Raw genomic sequence first — 20,636 nt, 5'->3', positions numbered from 1 at the left:
ACAGGGGCAGCATATAAGTCAATACCAGAAGCATTTATTGACTGATCTCAAAAGTGTTGGCTTACCAGGGTTGGTGGAGCCCTCAGTTTCATCTTTGCCTCGCAAAGCTAACTCAAACACTCCGCAAAACTTCACACACTGGATTAGCCGGCTGAGGATGTGGCGGTTCTTGCTAATGTCGTAGTAAATATATTTGTTATAGTGAATATGGAATATGATATGTTGAGTAAAATGTTGTGCTAAGATCTATTTAGGTCAGGAGCTGGTTATAAGTTCTGTTCCTATCCAATAACAATGGACAAAAGGGTCCTATCTTGTCAGCCTTGTCAGCAGGTGGCCAAGGACAACACCCACGCCATAGGCCTCTCAGTTCTTCCAACTCACGAGTTCTTGCTCTGAGGACACACACACACACAAACACACACACACACACATCATCACTGTTAAACACACACACACACACACACACACACCATCACTGTTAAACACACACACACACACACACACACAAAAAATCCCCTCTCTTAGGCTGAACATTTGAAGACAGAGAACCCGACTCAGAGCCAATGCAACAGTGACAGTAGCCTGCAGGGGACCTCGCCCAACTCATCAGGACCAATCAGAAGATCAGAACTACTAGATTGAACCTACTTCATTTATTGCATAAAATGTCTGCACACAATGTTTCGGGGCTCTCTTCAGATAATAATAATAATAATAATAATAATAATATATGCCATTTAGCAGACGCTTTTATCCAAAGCGACTTACAGTCATGCGTGCATACATTTTTGTGTATGGGTGGTCCCGGGGATCGAACCCACTACCTTGGCGTTACAAGCACCATGCTCTACCAGCTGAGCTACAGAAAGTGGATACTCATGGATGCGCATTGCAATTGTAAAATGTCAACACAATTGGAGACACCACGTCATTTTTGGAGACATGTTATTGACAGTAAACTATTGTAGATGCGACTGCTAACTAAATAAAACATTTTAGCTGGCTAGCTAATCATCTTAGCTAAATGTGGGGCAAACAATTCAGTTATTTACCGTTAATTTGAGGGATTGGGGTGAAAGAAATCGAGTTACATAGTGATACTTTACGATATACTGTATTGACAATATCGCAATATTTTAGCGCTAGTTGGCTGTACCTGCACCAAAACACCATTATTGTTCCTTCATAGCTTGTTCTCAATCTTTTCACATTGGGAGCAAATTTGTTTTCAGCACTTTTATTTCCATGACTGATCAAAACTCGTTCTCATGGCTTTCTGATCCCTCTGCAACAGACATATGGTGCGCAATAAAATCACAGTATCGAATCGCAATACGTATAGAATCATGAGACTCGCAATGCTGATGCATATATCTTATCGTGAGGTTCCTGGCAATTCCCAGCCCAAGTTCATTTGCCACAACAAATCTCTTCGCTAGCAAACGCGATGTCTTCTCCAAAACGGCAATGTGTCTCCAGCAATGTTTACTTTTTTGACGTTCTATGGCATCTCCACTTTCCAAGCATATATGACCACATGTAATATTTTGGTAAGTGATGCAAATAGTGAACTATGTAGGGCCAGGATGTAAAATATATGTAGCTGCAGCAATTTCTCTTATCTGATATGGTAAGTAATGGGGCTTAATTTATAGCTCCCTAAGAGTTTGACGAACGGGTCCGTGAACGCGATTCCAGATATATTTACCTCTGAATAAACTGCCTTTATTACACCATATCCACATCCAGTAAACTTGTGATTATCAACACTAACCTCATCGTTGTGGCGGCGGACAGCTTTTCTGTATCCCTCGTCATCCAGTTGAGTGAGTGGCAATGTCTTTTTTCGTTCGTACCAATTTTTGGAAAATCCTCGGGTGTAGGACTTTCCGCCTTTAGTAGAAACCTGTTGAATTATTAAATTTGGTCTGGGAGGTCCTAATTGTTTCGTTGCCAATTTATCTCCATTTGTTCGCCGACAAAAAGGAACTTCTTTCAAATAATCCACTCTTTTCTCAGTTACGTTCATGGTTACGTAACGTATGACGAAAGCGCGTAAGTGCAAGCCCACAGACACCCATTGAGATTGTATTGAAGGCTCTGAAATTTGAAAAAAATAGATTTTACATGGGAGTCTATTACAGACTTCTGGGCGATTTTCAACCTGACTGAAATCGCCCCAAAAGGGGGGGGAGCCATTTGAAGCACGACTTTAGCCTGATTCGACATTTAGTGGCAGTGTGGCACTGTGGCAGATCAGACGTATAGATTACAACACTGATAACTACTGTTGCCGTGATATAATTGATTAGAAAAAAAATCCCTTCCTTTTCCCGTTTGGCAGTGCGTCGCCCATATCGCCCTATTGAACAGGCCGCCCCTGCATAGGCCTATCTCTCTGTAATTCCGCTGGGCCTCCGGAGTCGCGCAGTTTAACCGTGTTTCCTCCTACACATTGGTGCGGCTAGCTTCCGGGTTAAACTGGCGTGTGTTAAGGAGCGCGGTTAGGCGGGTCATGTTTCGGAGGACGCAGGACTCCACCTTCGCCTCTCCCGAGCCCGTTGGAGAGTTGCAGCGATGAGACGAGATCGGAAAAGGGGGTAGAATACAAAATAATGACGTAGCATTGCATGACATTTTTATATATATAAAAAAAATGTGGGCCTGCAAATACAATGATAGAATCATGTAATGCTTTTACTTTAAAGGAGATCTATTCACCCCTAATCACCCCTGATCTTGTCCACGGTGGTCTGCAAACCCATAACCTGCTTGCCCGCAGCCCTGTGCGCTATCAAAATTCCTGCGTTGCCATGTCATGTTTACAGGACGAAGAACAGTTTCTAAAACTGCATATCTAAGGCTCTGGTCTGTCCAAGAAGTGAGGGTAAACGGTAGACATGTTCTCTGCTATCCACTTTGTTTTAATTATTATTTTGGGTATAGGGGAGGGTCACTTGTTTGTTTTTTCAAGCATTCAGGGAGGGTTTAGGTAAAATATATTTTGATGAAAGGAGGGCCATCCATTTTCATTTCAGAGAGGTCTGATTTTCTCCATGTAACCCTTATTATAAATAACTTTCACTCCGTAAACTAGGAAAGTTAGCCTACAAACAGTGGTGGAAAAAGTACTCAATTGTCATACTTGAGTAAAAGTAAAGATACCTTCATAGAAAATGACTCAAGTAAAAGTGAAAGTCACCCAGTAAAATATTACTTGAGTAAAAGTCTAAAAGTTTTTGGTTTTAAATATACTTAAGTATCAAAAGTAAAAGCAAAAGTATAAATCATTTCAAATTCCTTAAAGTAAGCAAACCAGAAGGCACAATTTTCTGGTTTTTGATTTATTTACGGATAGCCAGGGGCACTCTCCAACACTCAGACATAATTTATAAATGAAGCATTTGTGTTTAGTGAGTCCGCCAGATCAGAGGCAGTGAATTGGACCATTTTCCTGTCCTGCTAAGCATTCAAAATACAACGAGTACTTTTCGGTGTCAGGGAAAATGTATGGAGTAAAAAGTAAATTATTTACCTTAGGAATGTAGTGAAGTAGAAGTAAAACTTGTAAAAAATATATATAAATAGTAAAGTAAAGTGAAGCTACCGGTATCTTCTTGCATTGTAAAGTGTTCTAGCAGTGTATTGTTTTGCAAACAGTAATTAACAGTTTCAACATTTCTACATGCCTGTTACATTATTCAAGTGTGTTAACTTCTGTGCAGCATGAGTGGGGAGCTAACATGATGCAGCTCAGACTCCAAGTGCAGGCTAAGTGGAGAAGGCAGGGTACGCTCGCGCTATAAGGTGACATTGGCTGCGCTGAGAGACAGACAAAATCCGTGAGACACATTTGACAGAAGTACCGAAAGTAACAAAAATTCTAGTACCTAACAGTTTTTCATGTTCTAGTTTCGGTATACCATGCAACACAGCTCTGAGTATGTGTCCTGGTAATCCATCTGGCCCCGCAGCTTGTGAATGTTAACCTGTTTAAAGGTCTTACTCACATCGGCTAAGGAGAGCGAGATCATACAGTCATCCAGAACCACTGGTGCTCTCATGCATGTTTCAGAGTTGCTTGCCTCAAAGCGAGCATAGAAAGCATATAGCTCGTCTGGTAGACTTGCATCACTGGGCAGCTCGTGGCTGGGTTTCCCTTTGTAATCTGTGATAGTTTGTGAGCCCTGCCACATCCGACGAGCGTCAGAGCCGGCGTAGTAGGATTCGATGTTAGTCCTATATTGACAATTTGCCTGTTTGATGGCTCGTCCGAGGTCGTAGCGGGATTTCTTATAAGCATCCGGATTAATGTCCCGCTCCTTGAAAGCAGCAGCTCTAGCCTTTTAGCTCAGTGCAGATGTTGCCTGTAATCCAGGGCTTCTGGTTGGGATATGTACGTACGGTCACTGCGGGGACGACGTAATCGATGCGCTTATTAATGAAGCCGGTGACTGATGTGGTAAACTCCTCAATGTTATCGGATGAATCCTGGAACATAGTCCAGTCTGTGCTAGCGAAACAGTACTGGAGCTTCGCATCAGCTTCATGTCACTGGTACTTCTTGTTTGAGTTATAGTCAGTGACAAATATCAAAGCTAAGCAGCACTGGGCTAAAGTCGTTTGAGTTTTTGCTAGTAAGAAGGAATAAGGAGGATACAGTTATGATCAGATTTGCCAATGGTAGGACGAGGCAAATCTGACCATAACTCTATCCTCCTGATTCCTGCTTACTAGCAAAAACTCAAACAACTTCAGATCTTAAACATAATAGCCACTGTAAGAAAAAAACTATAGTCTGGGCAGCACCTTCTACTGGAGAGTTGATCTGTCTACAACTATCCCTTCGGTCTCCCATCCAGGGTTTTAACCAAGCCCAGTGTTGCTTAGCTTTGATATTTGTCACTGACTATAACCAATGTGCTATTTTGAGAATGACTGTTGAGAAATCTCCAACTATCAATCACTTAGATCATGTATTTTCAGGTAGAGATACCTCGCGAAGCAACAGCTGCTCTCTATATCACCTCACGATTGCACACTCTTATCTCTTCCGTAGTAGCAGTCATAAAAGAAGCACAAGTATATGTGCAATGGATTATCATTGTAGGTAACTACCACGTTTTATTCGCTAACTATGTAGAATATTGGCCTGTTGGAAACTACAACTCCCTATTACATCACACAGTTCAGTCTCAACCTGTTTTATCTCTAGAGGAACTGTGCGATGTGTGCATTGAGCTCACAGAAATACAATTAAATTAAATGGAATTCTAATAATTGAACCGACATCGGTCAATTAGTTGTTTAAAACAGTGGTTCCCAAACTATGGGGCAGGCCCCCCTTGGGTCGGCAAAAATAGAAATGACCGATGTCGGAATGTTCCCCAATGCTGGAAGGGGGCGCCCCGAGTTGAAAAGTTTGGGAATCCCTGGTTTAAAAACAGAAAAATAACCTTACATTTCAGTTAATAGCTCAGCACTAATCATCAATTATGCTATTTAGGCCTATATAGCATTTGGGAAGTCATCATCAGCTATTGTTTAAATTCAGCCCAGGATTCAACAAAAAATAGACAATACATATAGGCCTAGGGTTTCAAGCTTTGGTTGATTTCAAATGGAATCTACAAGTTAATAATAAATATGTTGGATTCACGTCTCCATCTCAACCAAATATCAAAGTGAAAGAATAGGATTAAATCAAATCAAACTGTATTTAACCCTCCTGTTGTCCTGGGGTCATTCTGACCCCAAATTAAATCTTTTGCCGACAAAATATGTTTTTTATTCATCAATTGGTCTGAAAATAACGGTAGTTGTTTAATACTATGCTCTTTATGATTCAAACAAATTTGAAGTAATTTGATTGAATTATGGGTGTTTTACTAAATGTAATAACTTCTGTTGTCCTCTGGGGTCAAAAAGACCCCGCAGCACAAAGTTTACATACTGCTTGGCAAAACATCTTTGATCATGTTTCTTTGATGTGTGGGGTCAAAAGTTATTTGATAATGTTTCTTTGATGTGTGGGGTCAAAACATCTTTGATCATGTTTCTTTGATGTGTGGGGTCAAGCAATGGTTATGACAACAACAACAACAAAAAAGTATTTTCTCACAGGTGTTTGGGCATTTCACATTTTAGTCTGAGAGAGACAGGCAGCACAATGAGGAGGCAGAAGTTTTATAATGCACAGGAGGCTTGCAAGATAATTTTGAAATAAAAGAAAATAATGACCAGGAGGACAATGCTGCACATAATGAGGATGAATCAACTGATGAAGAGGGTTCAGGGTCAGAAGAGAAGGAACATAATGATGAGGTGATAGATCCAACATACAGACAGCATGCTACTTCTTCCTCCGAAGATTCCCCCACATCTCCTGCTGCAGAAATGGAAGATGATTATGAATATAAGGAAATGGATGAACGTGATGATGACGTAGAATCTGAAGCTGGTATGGAAGAAGTGTCAGAAGTGGAGCACTGCACCTATTATGATGAAGAATCAACAGATGAGGTAGAATCTGAAGTTGAAATGGAAGAAGTGTCAGAAGTGGAGGACATCATCTATTATGATGAAGACGAAGAATCAACAGATGAGGTAGAATCTGAGGAAGAGGACCCAGCTGAGATGGAAGAATATTTCCAGTCAAAGGATGAAACATTGATCTGGTCTTCCATCCCTCCCAGTGACCGACGACGCATGTTGACAGCAGAGAGAGATACAAGCCACCATGGTCCAACTGCATATGCAAGGTCTCGGATTGATGACATAAAGTCCACTTTTGACCTGTTTCTGCCAAAGCCTATTGAAGACGCAGTGCTGAGCATGACAAACAAGGAGGGGCAACGCGTTTATGGCAACAAGTGGAGAAAGATGGATCAAATGGATTTGCAGGCATATGTGGGTGTGTTGATTCTTGCTGGCGTGTACCGATCTAGTAAGGAAGCTACATCTAGTTTATGGCATGCCGAGTCTGGTAGGACAATTTTCCGTGCTACCATGACACTCAAGATGTTTCATAAAATCTCAAGAGTGATTAGATTTGATGATAAAGCCACAAGAGAAAATCGCCGTGCACGAGACAAACTTGCTCCCATTCGAGATGTATGGGACAAGTGGGTGTCTCTCCTGCCGTTGATGTACGATCCAGGTACTGATGTGACTGTGGATGAGCGCCTGGTCCCCTTCAGAGGTCGCTGTCCATTCAAACAGTACATCCCGAGTAAACCAGGGAAATATGGGATAAAAATATGGGTAGCATGCGATGCCAGGTCTAGCTATGCATGGAACATGCAGGTATACACTGGCAAACCGGCTGGTGCGCAGTCAGAAAAAAATCAGGGCATGAGAGTTGTCCTTGACATGACAGAAGGTCTCCGGGGGAAAACAATCACCTGTGACAACTTTTTTACTTCACATGCTCTTGGCTTGCAGCTGCTGAAAAGAAAGCTGTACATGGTGGGAACAGTACGGAGGAATAAGCCTGAGCTTCCCCTGCTCTGGTGTCAAAAGGACCGGGCACGGTTCTCATCGAAGTTTGCCTTCACCGAGACCCATGCTCTAGTGTCATATCACCCCAAAAACAGAAAAATGTTCTTCTGATGAGCACTCTGCATCGGGATGCTGCTGTGAGCAACAGGGATGACAAAAGGCCCAAAATCATTGAAGATTACAATCACAACAAAGGTGGTGTTGATATCCTTGACAAAGTTACCAGTGTGTACACGTGCAAAAGAATGACAGCCCGTTGGCCACTCGTTGTCTTCTACAACATTCTCGACGTGTCTGCATACAACTCTTTTGTCCTATGGTCTGAAATCAAGCCAGCCTGGAATCAGGGAAAGTACAACAAGAGAAGGCTCTTCATGGAGGAGCTTGGGCGACAACTGGTGATACCTCACATCAAGCGACGCAAGGTTATTCCCCGCACGTCAGCCGCTGTCAAATTGGTTAAGAAGATCCAGCAGGTCTCCTCCAGCTCTACCTCTGCAGCAGCTCCCCCTCTCCCAGTTCCCTCATGCCGACCAGCCCTTCCTCGCCCATTACCCAAAAGGGTAGGTGCAAATTCTGCCCTCGCCGAAGTGATTTCAAAACATCCAAAATGTGCCAAAAATGCAATGCATACATCTGCAAAGATCACGCCATTACTACCTGCCTCGCATGCAACTGAGGGCTCATTCAGACTAAAAAGTTAGGTTTTGAAGTTGAAAATGTTTTGGAAATGAATTATAACATGTGTTATATGTCAGGTAATAGGTTGGAATAAAGTTGACTGAAAAGTTGAAACAGAGAAGTGATTGTAAATGTATACTGTATGCTTTATAAACAGTCAAACCAGGCGGGGTCATTTTTGACCCCAGAGGACAAAAGGTGTGATTATGGGCTGTCATTAATAAAAATAAAATGATTCAAAAAACAGCATCCTCACTAAACTTTTTACAAATACCACTCAGTGATAAGTCAAATAGTCAAAATAATAATAGGTCAAAATAATTCATAGTTTCATTGTATTTTTACTTAAAAACAGGGTATACTTTTATGTAAACAAGGTCTATTGGCTCTAAATTCCAAAACAAATGAAAAAATTATAGTAATGGGTTGAACAGAAGTAAGACTAAAGATGTAACACAGAATTGATTGAAAATGTATACTGTATGCTTTATAAACAGTCAAACCAGGCGGGGTCATTTTTGACCCCAGAGGACAAAAGGTGTGATTATGGGCTGTCATTAATAAAAATAAAATGATTCAAAAACAGCATCCTCACTAAACTTTTACAAATACCACTCAGTGATAAGTCAAATAGTCAAAATAATAATAGGTCAAAATAATTCATAGTTTCATTGTATTTTTACTTAAAAACAGGGTATACTTTTATGTAAACAAGGTCTATTGGCTCTAAATTCCAAAACAAATGAAAAAAATTATAGTAATGGGTTGAACAGAAGTAAGACTAAAGATGTAACACAGAATTGATTGAAAATGTATACTGTATGCTTTATAAACAGTCAAACCAGGCGGGGTCATTTTTGACCCCAGAGGACAAAAGGTGTGATTATGGGCTGTCATTAATAAAAATAAAATGATTCAAAAACAGCATCCTCACTAAACTTTTACAAATACCACTCAGTGATAAGTCAAATAGTCAAATAATAATAGGTCAAAATAATTCATAGTTTCATTGTATTTTTTACTTAAAAACAGGGTATACTTTTATGTAAACAAGGTCTATTGGCTCTAAATTCCAAAACAAATGAAAAAAATTCTAGTAATGGGTTGAACAGAAGTAAGACTAAAGATGTAACACAGAATTGATTGAAAATGTATACTGTATGCTTTATAAACAGTCAAACCAGGCGGGGTCATTTTTGACCCCAGAGGACAAAAGGCGTAAGGCATTTGGGAGGACAACACGAGGGTTAAAGTTAATTTAAAGTTTGATTTTATTTCATTTTGAAAACATGACTGCGTGTTCGATCCCAGTCGTGGACACTGTTTTTTTTGTTTTTTTGTTTTAACCCTATCCCAAACCTTAACCCTTACCTTAAAGGGTAGGAAGCATGAGTTTTTACTCACTAATGTAACAACACAGTGTGGTCAAAGACTTAGTAACTTAGTTGTAGTCACGATGTGGTTGCTATAAGTACATGTTTTTGGGTTATTACATATTTATTAACTCATTTCCGGATATCTTCTAAACTACCCACAATGCACTATATCTCAACGTCATATGGAGGATCTAATCTGTGCTACCAATTTCGTATGCTAGCTTGGTAACAAGCTCAAGCTGGCTAATGTTATCAACTAGCCATGCTAGCATATCATTGCATTCCAGACCAAGTGTTGGTGGTGGTGAGCTACAATCCACCAATCACAGGAAGTGTGATGTAAACAAGAAGCAGATGGGGGTACGTGTGGCCATACAGCATGCTCTTCACAGACTGTGGCGTTTTTATCTAGTGGGAACTCATTAGCATGGCAGGCTCTGGTGCCTTCTTCCCATGGGTTCAAAACGAAAGAGACAATCATATGCTCTAATTTTGTAGTACCTGTCTGTTCTCCTTTTTGTTTTGTAAACTTTTTGGCATTTTCTCTGTGAAGTAGGCTACGGGAGTTTTGTAACTTTTTCCACCTTGGCTTAGTGTTAGTGCGCTAGCTGACGGATATCTGAACCTTTCTATTTGTGATTTCCCTGACTCTCCATCAGCCGGTGACGCGCCCGCCTCCCCTTGGATTTGGTAGCTAACTCTGCCTGCACGCTTTTAAAAGTTTTACCATTGAATGGGCCCCAGCCATCAATCTGTAAGTCTCTGCTCTCTCTTTCCTTTGCTTTGTTGTGTTAGTTGGGTTCTAGCTAGTCTCCAGTAGTTGGGCTCTAGCTTGCTGACCATAACTGTGGTGGTTAGCTAGACTGTCACGGTTAATAGCTAGTTGGCTAAATAGCTAACGTTCGCTGGCTGGCTAGCTTGCTGGCTAAGATAACTGCATATAGCTAACAAAATTTGATAACTGGTTAGATGGCGTTATGTATTTCCAAAACGTTGGTTTACTTTAATGTAGCTGTAAGCTACTGTAGGTGTTGATAGCAACTGGCTGACTCATGTAGTACTAACGTAACGTTAGGAGGCTGGTAGGGCTAATGTTAGCAGGCTAGTAGGGCTAACGTTAGCAGTCTAGTTGACTAGCAACCTTGCAAGTTGATTTGTAACAATAAATTCATAAAGTATTTGCTTGTACAGTGCATTAGGAAAGTATTCAGACCCCTTACCTTTTTCCACATTTTGTTACGTTACAGCCTTATTCTGAAATTGATTAAATACCATTTTTTCCTCATCAATCTACACACAATACCCCATAATGACAAAGAAAAAACACGTTTTTAAATTTTTTCATCAACGATCTCCCTGTACTTTACTCTGTTCATCTTTCCCTCGATCCTGACTAGTCTCCCAGTCCCTGCCGCTGAAAAACATCCCCACAGCATGATGCTGCCACCACCATGCTTCACCATAGGAATGGTGGCAGGTTTCCTCCAGATGTGATGATTGGCATTCAGGCCAAAGAGTTCAATCTTGGTTTCATCAGACCAGAGAATCTTGTTTCTCATGGTCTGAGAGTCTTTAGGTGCCTTTTGGCAAACTCCAAGCGGGCTGTCATGTGCCTTTTACTGAGGAGTGGCTTCCGTCTGGCCACACTACCATAAAGGCCTGATTGGTGGAGTGCTGCAGAGATGGTTGTCCTTCTGGAAGGTTCTCCCATCTCCACAGAGGAACTCTAGAGCTCTGTCAGAGTGACCATCGGGTTCTTGGTCACCTCCCTGACCAAGGCCCTTCTCCCCTGATTGCTCAGTTTGGCCGGGCGGGCAGCTCTAGGAAGTGTCTTGGTGGTTCCAAACTTCTTCCATTTAAGAATGATGGAAATGTTTTGGTACCCTTCCCCAGATCTGTGCCTCGACACAACCCTGTCTCGGAGCTCTACGGACAATTCCTTCAAACTCATGGCTTGTTTGTTGCTCTGACATGCACTGTCAACTGTCGGACCTTATATAGACAGGTGTGTGCCTTTCCAAATCATGTCCAATCAATTGAATTTACCACACGTGGACTCCAATCAAGTTGTAGAGACATCTCAAGGATGATCAATGGAAACAGGATGCACCTGAGATCAATTTCGAGTCTCATAGCAAAGGGTCTGAATACTTATGTAAATAAGGTATTTCTGTTTTTTATTTGTAATACATTTGCAAAAAAATCTAAAAACCTGTTTTCGTTTTGTCATTATGGGGTATTGCGTGTAGATTGATGAGGAAAATTGTTTATTTAATCCAGTTTAGAAAAAGTCTGTAACGTAACAAAATGTGGAAAAAGTCAAGGGGTCTGAATACTTTCCAAATGCACTGTATTTGTGTCCATCTCTTGTGGTGCATTGTGAGGCTCAGTAGAGGTGCGTGGGTAAAATCACCAGGGAAATCAAGCCAGATGATGTGTTAATTAATTGCGTTGTTTGCTCTGTAACCTGTTAGTTCATATGCCTTGACACCGTGATATACAGGCCTAAAGCCGAGACAATAAGAAGACACAGTGGCAGAATAAATTTAACCACACGTTTGTTTCATCACAAAACTGGAGAGCAACATCTGTCTGGTGAAGTCCACAAAACATAGCGCATGTAACTTACAGTTACATGACCTACAGCATGGTCAAGCAAGTTAATGTTTCCGACATTTTCGGACTACTAAACAACTATTGATTTAGAGTTACCGCAAGTCGCAAAGAAAACAGGCGCTGCCTCCACTATTCCAGCACCATTTCAACTTCAACATTTCAATATCATCTAATCACCTATGCTTTCCCTAATACAGTGACAACTAAAAGATACCAAAAACGATTTAGTCCAATCAACGTAAGCTAAATATGATGTGCGTGTGTGTGTGCGTGCGTGCGTGAGTGTATGTGTGTGCGTGTGTGTGTGTGCATGTGTGTGTGTGTGTGTGTGCATGCGCACATGAAAGTAAAAAAAACATCTTGACTCACCCTACTTGTAGAGAAACGCCAATGCCATCCTCTTTCATGTTGCCTGAATGGTCTATGACTCAGTCATTCAGTACACGCTGTTCGTTTTTGTTGTCCTAGGCTACCTGGCTAAAATGCTTGCTCGCTAGATTAACTTAATGGGCAAACGATGCACCAGGCCAGCTCGTTAACATTAGCTAGCCAACTAAATCTAGCTACATGTTGAACTTACAGTAAAACCTCAAGTCCAAATCCCTATCTCCATCCATAGCTAATTTAGGAAAGGGACGATTTTTGCTAGCTAGCTGGGCACCGGATGACAATGACACAACAAGATGCAACAATTCAAGTTTTCTGTCAATGACGTTTGGCTTCCAATGTGATGTGATTGGTGTGAAGCAAAATCCAAACTGGCTTCCCTTGACACTTTTGTTTGGTGCGCCAGGACCATTCACAGCTGAGCTCACTCAGTTTAGCTCAATGCTGATTGGCTATTATTGTATAATTTTTTTATCAAGGGAGGCCAAATGCTCGCTGGCTTCCCTAGCATTCAATGCTACGGCCGGCAACAATGTCATACTCTTTTTGACCAGACAGCATAGATGGGCTACACATACAGAGACAGAGGGGCGCTGTTTCGTTCACTTGGATGCTTTCTCCGGTGAGATACATTCAGCCTCTTGTGAATTGAAGGAAATGTATGAAACACAGAGAAATGAAAGATAAATTATTTAGTATGTTTTTTTTCTTGGTAATTTTTTTTGGGAAGCCTGGCTTCCCTTGGCATCCATGCATACACATCACTTGTGAGGCTGCGTTGTGGTCAGGGCAGATGTAAGGACTTAACCCCGGTGACCCTGCTGTCCCGCCTGAACAAATAAAACGTCAACATCCTGCTTCACAGCCCCTCTCCATCCCCCATCTTACCCAACCTGACAGCTCCATTTCCTCCTTCACACACTCCTCCCTACACTCCACAGCCACGAATCAACTGTAGTGTTAGGAGACTATTTTAAGTTCAATCAAATCAAAAATTCTGCACAAATAAGTGTGTGTGTGTGTGCGCGTGTGTGTTTGTGTTTGGTTTTGCTATCCTGGTGGGGACCAGAAGTCCTCACAAGGATAGTAAAACAAGGAACATTTGGACAAGTGGGGACATTTCGCCTGTACGCACAAGGAAAAATGATATTTTAGGCTTAAGTACCTGAAGTCTACCTTTAATGTAATTTACTGTTTCAGATCCCATGATGAGAAATTAGATCTCTAACTTTGACTAAAGGAGTCCAATAACATAAAATAGGATTTCTCAACCCGAACTGTACAGAGTACGGTTATATGCACGCAATAATAGTTTGATTTAAACGTTTACATGCTTTGCAAGAAGAATGATTTCCCTAATAGTCCTGTTTACATGGACACATATGAAATCAGGCTTCCTGATGGGAGTTTGATAAATGCAGAAAATCACCAATCAAAATAAATCTTCTACCACAACGACAAACCATTTCTGTATGGACCTCGCTTTGTGCACGGGGGCATTGTCATGCTGAAACAGGAAAGTGCCTTCCCCAAACTGTTGCCACAAAGTTGGAAGCACAGAATCGTCTACAATGTCATTGTATGCTGTAGCGTTAAGATTTCCCTTCACTGGAACTAAGGGGCCTAGCCCGAACCATGAAAAACAGCCCCAGATCATTATTCCTCCTCCACCAAACTTTACAGTTGGCACTAAGCATTCTAGCGTTCTCCTGACATCCGCCAAACCCAGATTAGTCCGTTGGACTGCCAGATGGTGAAGCGTGATTCATCACCCCAGAGAACATGTTTCCACTGCTCCAGAGTCCAATGGCGGTGAGCTTTACACCACTCCAGCCGACACTTGGCATTACGCATGGTGATCATAAGCTTGTGTGCGGCTGCTCGGCCATGGCAACCCATTTCATGAAGCTCCAGACAAACAGTTATTGTGCTGACGTTGCTTCCAGAGGCAGTTTGGAACTCGGTAGTGAGTGTTGCAATCAAGGACAGACAATTTTTACGCGCTACGCGCTTCAACACTCGGCCTTCCCGTTCTGTGAGCTTGTGTGGCCGATCACTTCACAGCTGAGCCATTGTTGCTCCTAGACATTTCCACTTCACAATAACAGCACTTACATTTGACCAGGGCAGCTCTAGCAGGGCAGAAATTTGACGAACTGACTTGTTGGAAAGGTGGCATCCTATGACGGTGCCACGTTGAAAATTACTGAGCTCTTTAGTAAGGCCATTCTACTGCCAATGTTTGTCTATGGAGATTGCATGGCTGTGTGCTTGATTATATACACCTGTCAGCAACGGGTGTGGCGAAAATAGCCGAATCCACTAATTTGAAGGGGTGTCCACATACTTTTGTATATATAGTGTACTTCAGTCTGAGACTGCTATTATTGAAGTAGTTTGTGGTGACATCAAATGAGGGGTATTGTACAAAACAAAATCATCAGAGATTGGATAATCTCTGACCAATCAGAGTATCAAAGCCAATGACGAATTTTCAAAATGCAGCTTTACCCTTTTGTGTTCTGTCTCTGGCCCAACTCATCGGTTTCTGGGACCAATCAGACGGTCTAGAATGGATTTCCATTCTAGAAATCGTCAGGGAGGTACTCAGAGCCACACTTATTGCAGAGAAGAAACTAACGTCCGTGGGCGTGATGTAGCGTTTGGCCGGAGCAAGGAGTTTGGGTAGCCTATCAAGATTAATGTGTTATCACTGTGATTTATCTAATAGCAGAACCAAATGACCTGGATTGCAGTTGAGATTACATTAAAAGTACATAGTGCAAGTTATCAATGACGTTTGAGATTCTGCACAGATTATCACAGCAATTGTGAAGATCTCCACAGACCTGTGACGACCTATGCATGCTATCTTGAACATGCACACTTTATATGATTACATAAGACATTTATAGTTGCAGTAACCTCAAAATGTGGCCATGGATGTGTTACTCATTTTAAGGTTGAATGTTACATTAGTTTGTAAGATAGCCTTAACTTTAGGCTATTTACTGTATTACAAAAGTAATATTGAATTGTGTTTGGTTGACAATGGAACCAAATATCAACATTTAAGGGAGATGTATCTACTGCTTTGATAGTTCCATCTGAGCCACTTAGTCTGGCTTTAATTCCAGTTTGTCTACAAATTAATAATTTATATGTTGGATTCACATCTCCATCTCAACAAAAACTCAAAGTTAAGGAATAGAACTAAATCAATTCAAATCAAACTGTAAATGCACTTTAAATAAAGTTTGATTTAGTTATATTGTTTAACTTAGATTTTTGGTTGAGATGGAGACCTGAATCCAAAATATCAATTATTAATTTGTAAACAATATGGAATTAAAGCCAGACTAAATCAGTGGCACAAATGGAACTATCCAAGCAGAAGATACAGTACATCTCCTTCAAATGTTGAATTTGGTTGCGTTGACAACCAAACACATTTCAATATCCAGTTTGTCTGCAAATTAAAAATTTATACGTTGGATTCACATCTCCATCTCAACCAAAAATCTAAGTTAAAGAATAGGACTAAATCCAATCTATTCAAAGTTTAAATGCACTTTAAATCAAGTTTGATTTGATTTAGTCCTATTTTTTTACTTTGATTTTTGGTTGAAATGGAGACGTGAATCCAACATTTTAATTATTAACTTGAAGATTGCATTTGAAATCAACCAAAGCTTGAAACCCTAGGCCTATGTATTGTCTATTTTTTGTTTAATCCTGGGTTGAATAGAAATAATACCTGTTGATTAATTTGCAAATTCTATATATAGGCCTAAATAGCATAATTGATGATATGAGTGATAATGTACGGTTACATTTCATTTGACTTCGATAGCAACAGTGAATCTATTTCGTTTTTAAGTGGAGTTCTCTCAACAATCATTTTCACGATAGCGCATTGGTAACAGTCAGTAACAAATATCATAGCTGAGCAGGGCGTGGTTATAAATCCTGGATGGGAGACTAAAGGATTGCTGTAGATAGAGCAATTCTCCAGTAGGAAGTGCTGCCCAGACTATTCTTTTTTTTTTGATAATGGAAATAACGTTGAAGATCTGATGTTGTTTTAAAGGTACAAATTCAACATATTTTATACAGGGTTTGTCTATTCTAAAATTTGGTTACCATAATGACATAATACTGTGGTTGACATTTCACCCTCAAAACAACAGTTGTGCACGTCCCCGGGACTCGCTGCACATCCCTAGCCGGCGTTGGTGATGCCCCGCAACCACAGTGGTGATGATGCCGGTTCTGGGCTCTGAATGAAAACCTATAGGGCGTCGGTCTCAGGACTACAGGTTGAAAGATGTGAAGTCTGAACGTGCACATTATGACTTCTTTCAATTCCAATGTTTTTCCACGTCACAATACGTTGACAAATTACGTTAACACTGACCAAAAAGTTGAATAAACAAAAAAAAGGCTGTGGAACCTGTTACTTATTAATATTTAGTTGAAACAACTAGATTTTTTTTTTTACAGTGTGGTTCAGGTAGCCTACACTTCACCCGGACAAAACCTCTAATCATTCCCTTTTCCCTATGTAGCTTTGTGCGCTGGAAGAATTCCCAGCAACAGGTGACTGATTTAGTACCCTACCATAAAAGTACTGTTTAAATCTGTTTACACTACATGATAACAGCTCGTATACTCACACGAAGGCGTGGTAGATGAACGCCCATGCCCTGGGTCTCTCCAGCACATTGTAGAGGTAATTCTGGAGACGCCGGTAGCGCGCGTTCCTGCGCCCGCTCTGCGCGCTGTAAATGAGCGGCTTCCCGAGCAAACTCAACCGGGCGCCCTTTTGCCTCTCCGCGCCCTCTGCACCTGCCGGGCCCAGCGAAAGCATCCCGTCTCCGACTCGAACCGCGTTGTTCATCAATCTCCGTCCAGACTCCACATCGTTCAACCCGTAGTCCTGAGCCCGACGCCCTGGAGAGGTTTTCATCCAGAGCCCAGTACCGGCCTCATCGCCACTGTGGTTGCGGGGCATGGCATCACCAACGCCGGCTGGGGATGTGCAGCGAGTCCCGAGGACGTGCACATAGAATGTAGATGAGTTTGCACAAAAGGGGAAAGAAAACCATACGGCTATATTAATGAATTAATTGAAATAACTATAATTAACACTAGGCAATTTTATGATCTCATCCTCTATCTCGGTGGTCTGTCTACTGGGGTTCGGTGAGGTAAGTAGAATTCTGGGGATTGGAGACTTCTGTGCCCACGGCGCTTTGGCCATCTGCGTGAGGCGCGAAAGAGTAGGGTTATGAAGGAGTGTCAACGACCCCCGGACAGAAATTTGGCGAGGGGAGGAAATAACCCGACACTAACTCCCTCCCTCCTTCTCTTTCTCTGACTTCGAGATGTAATATCCACGCGGCTCAGAATTTGCACAGACAGACAAGAAGCTTTATGTTTCTGAACCTGGTGCAAGCTTGCTTTCCAAATTGTGGCAGTTTGTTTGGTTCTTCAATGCGCGCGTCTTCAATCATGGCACAGCAGTTGTCTAGAATGTTTAATCACTCGGAAATCAAGTATGTGGCATTAGAGAGAAGCAACAAGCCCATGGCTACCAGGGAATCGATGTGAGGCTTCAGCAGAGCAGGGGACAGGCACGTGCGGTGCTGAGGAAAACCTATTCAGGATAAGTATAATAATCTGTATTCTGAAACGCTGCCTCAATATTATCACCCACTGCGACCTCACCTCGAAAATATTAACGGGCTCCTATGGAATGAGCTCCAATTAAGCGCGTATAGGCTTTTACACTTCCATTTCAAAGGCCGGTGAATACGAATAAGATAAGTAAGCGGTCATCCAAAACAATAACATTTAAAATTACATCTAAGATCAAATAATTCGCGTCAAAAGCAGAGATACACATCGGGTAAGTCCAGTTCATCACTGTCCTCCCTCCTACTCACGGTGTCCCAGATTGTCGGACTGTCGACTCTCTTGTAGCGCTGAATATGGGCATTGACAATTACAACGCGATTCATCCGTGGCCAAAGTGTCGTCGGTCAGATGTCCTTTTTCGTTTACTTTCTTTTCAAATACGATTTTCTGTCCTACTTTTTCGTTTATGTAAATATTAGATCTTTTTGCGCTTGTGACTTTAGGTCACGCTCTTCAAAACGCAATTCATAGACAACAGGGGTTCTGTCCGACCACGTGATCTCAATTGAAACACACACACACGTTATACATTGTAGACTATTAGGCCTATGCAGCGGCATAAAACAAACTACCCACTTGGCAAAAACTTGTTGAATCAGTGTTTTTCCACGTCATTTCAACAACAAAAATTCAATGTGATGACGTTGAATCAAGGTGGAAAACTGATTGGATTTGCAAAAAGTCATCACCCTAAGGGAATGTAGCATTTTTTCCCCACCCAACTTTTAACCTTAATCCAATGTCATGGTGACATTTGTTGATTTCACGTTGAATTCAGCCAAATGTAAATAGACTTGAACTGACATCTGTGCCTAGTGGGTATAGCCTACACCAGGGTTCTTCAATTCTGGTCCTGGAGGGCCGAAACACCTCTGTTTTTCATCCTCTCCTTCTAATCAGGGGCTAATTCAGACCTGGGACACCAGGTGAGTGCAATTAACTACCAGGTAGAAATAAAAAACAGAAGTGTTTCGGCCCTCCAGGACCGGAATTGAAGAACCCTGGCCTACACTCTCATTGCGAAACTTTTCACTTGAACATGGACTGTGTCAGGGCAGGGAAATGTTTGTGAAATCATATTCATTCTGAAAGAAAATAAACCACAGACAGACCTAACAAATCTAAAAGTTTAATGGCCTATGTTATACAGTACTGCAGACAGTGCACATGCTGTACCTAAAGCAATTACAACTATTTAACACAATTCCGTTATCTATACCCAGGGTAGCACCAGTGGGGTGCCTCTGGTTACATTTCTGACAGCACGCTTAGTAAATTAAAACCTCACAATCAATTTCTCTAACTGCTCTAAAATCCTCCTTATTTTGTTAAAACAGAGACTGCGAGACCTCATCTCTCTCTCTCTCTCTCTCTCTCTCTCTCTCTCTCTCTCTCTCTCTCTCTCTCTCTCTCTCTCTCTCTCTCTCTCTCTCTCTCTCTCTCTCATGAACACACACACACAATATATCCAAACATTCTGTTGCACCCTTACTCTTTTCAAATACAGTGGAAGAAAACAGTGAATGTGTCCCTCGAATTAATCTCTTAGACTAAGAATATAGTTACCATTTGGCCCACAGGCATCCTTATGACAGAATATCAAACACCAGATGAATAAATAAAATGGATTTGAGAGGAGACGTGGCTAGAGGAGCACAGCAAGCGCTTGTGTGTGTGTGTGTGCATGCTTGTGTGCGTGCGTGTGTGTGTGCATGCTTGTGTGTGTGCATACATGCATTTTCTGTGTTTATGTCAGATGAGGGAGCTCTATGGACAGGGTGTCTATGAAGAGGATGACTTTCAGGAGTTACTGGTAGGGCATTACTGAGCCATATCCCCTGCCTCTCTCAGCAGGGCAGAAGTCATCCTACTGTTCCCCAACATCAGTAAGGCCCCTATTCTGTCCTTTTAGTATCATCAATCTGCTGTCTGTGTCGTAATAGAAGTACCCCCTCTAGTGGTGACAGGTTGACATCACAAACTGTATTCATACTCCGGTATGAAAGTCCACATTTCACTTTTGCTCTACTGTTACAATTGTCGATTTAATCATGGATGCTTTCAAGGGATAAGAGTGATAAAGACGTCTTTAGAAAGGCTTAATTAAATAGGTAAATCCGCTCATCAAACTGCAATGGAGGTAATTAAACTCGTACACAATTAAAGGTCTCCCTTCACAGCAGATAATCTAAACATACAAGCATACATGAACTCTTCACAATTGTAATTCACATAGCCTTGTGGGATCTATCAGCAACTCATCTCCTTTTATACTGCTTTATAAAACCAATGGTTCTACAAAAGGAATTAGCTGATCCATCAGTTTGGAAAACATTGCTACTAACAGCACAAATCTTTCAACCATTAGGCCTA

General features: G+C 41.5%; 1 protein-coding gene across 4 annotated transcripts in view; it reads right to left on the bottom strand.

The window, feature by feature from the left end:
- LOC121570502 (potassium voltage-gated channel subfamily KQT member 5) overlaps positions 1–18,061 on the bottom strand; it is a 178,887-nt gene extending 160,826 nt beyond the window's left edge. For all 4 annotated transcript variants that reach the window (XM_041881965.2, XM_041881982.2, XM_041881972.2 and 1 more), the window contains exon 1: positions 17,240–18,061. In XM_041881965.2, coding sequence (XP_041737899.1) covers positions 17,240–17,577 — 338 coding nt within the window. In that variant the 5' untranslated portion in view covers positions 17,578–18,061. The remainder of the gene's footprint in view (positions 1–17,239) is intronic.
- Positions 18,062–20,636: the final 2,575 nt, after the last annotated feature.

The sequence above is a fragment of the Coregonus clupeaformis genome, chromosome 1, assembly GCF_020615455.1.
Source record: "Coregonus clupeaformis isolate EN_2021a chromosome 1, ASM2061545v1, whole genome shotgun sequence".
NCBI classification, from domain to species: Eukaryota; Metazoa; Chordata; class Actinopteri; order Salmoniformes; family Salmonidae; genus Coregonus; species Coregonus clupeaformis.
Note: the sequence above shows the minus strand (reverse complement) of the source record. Positions and strands in the feature narration are given on the sequence as shown.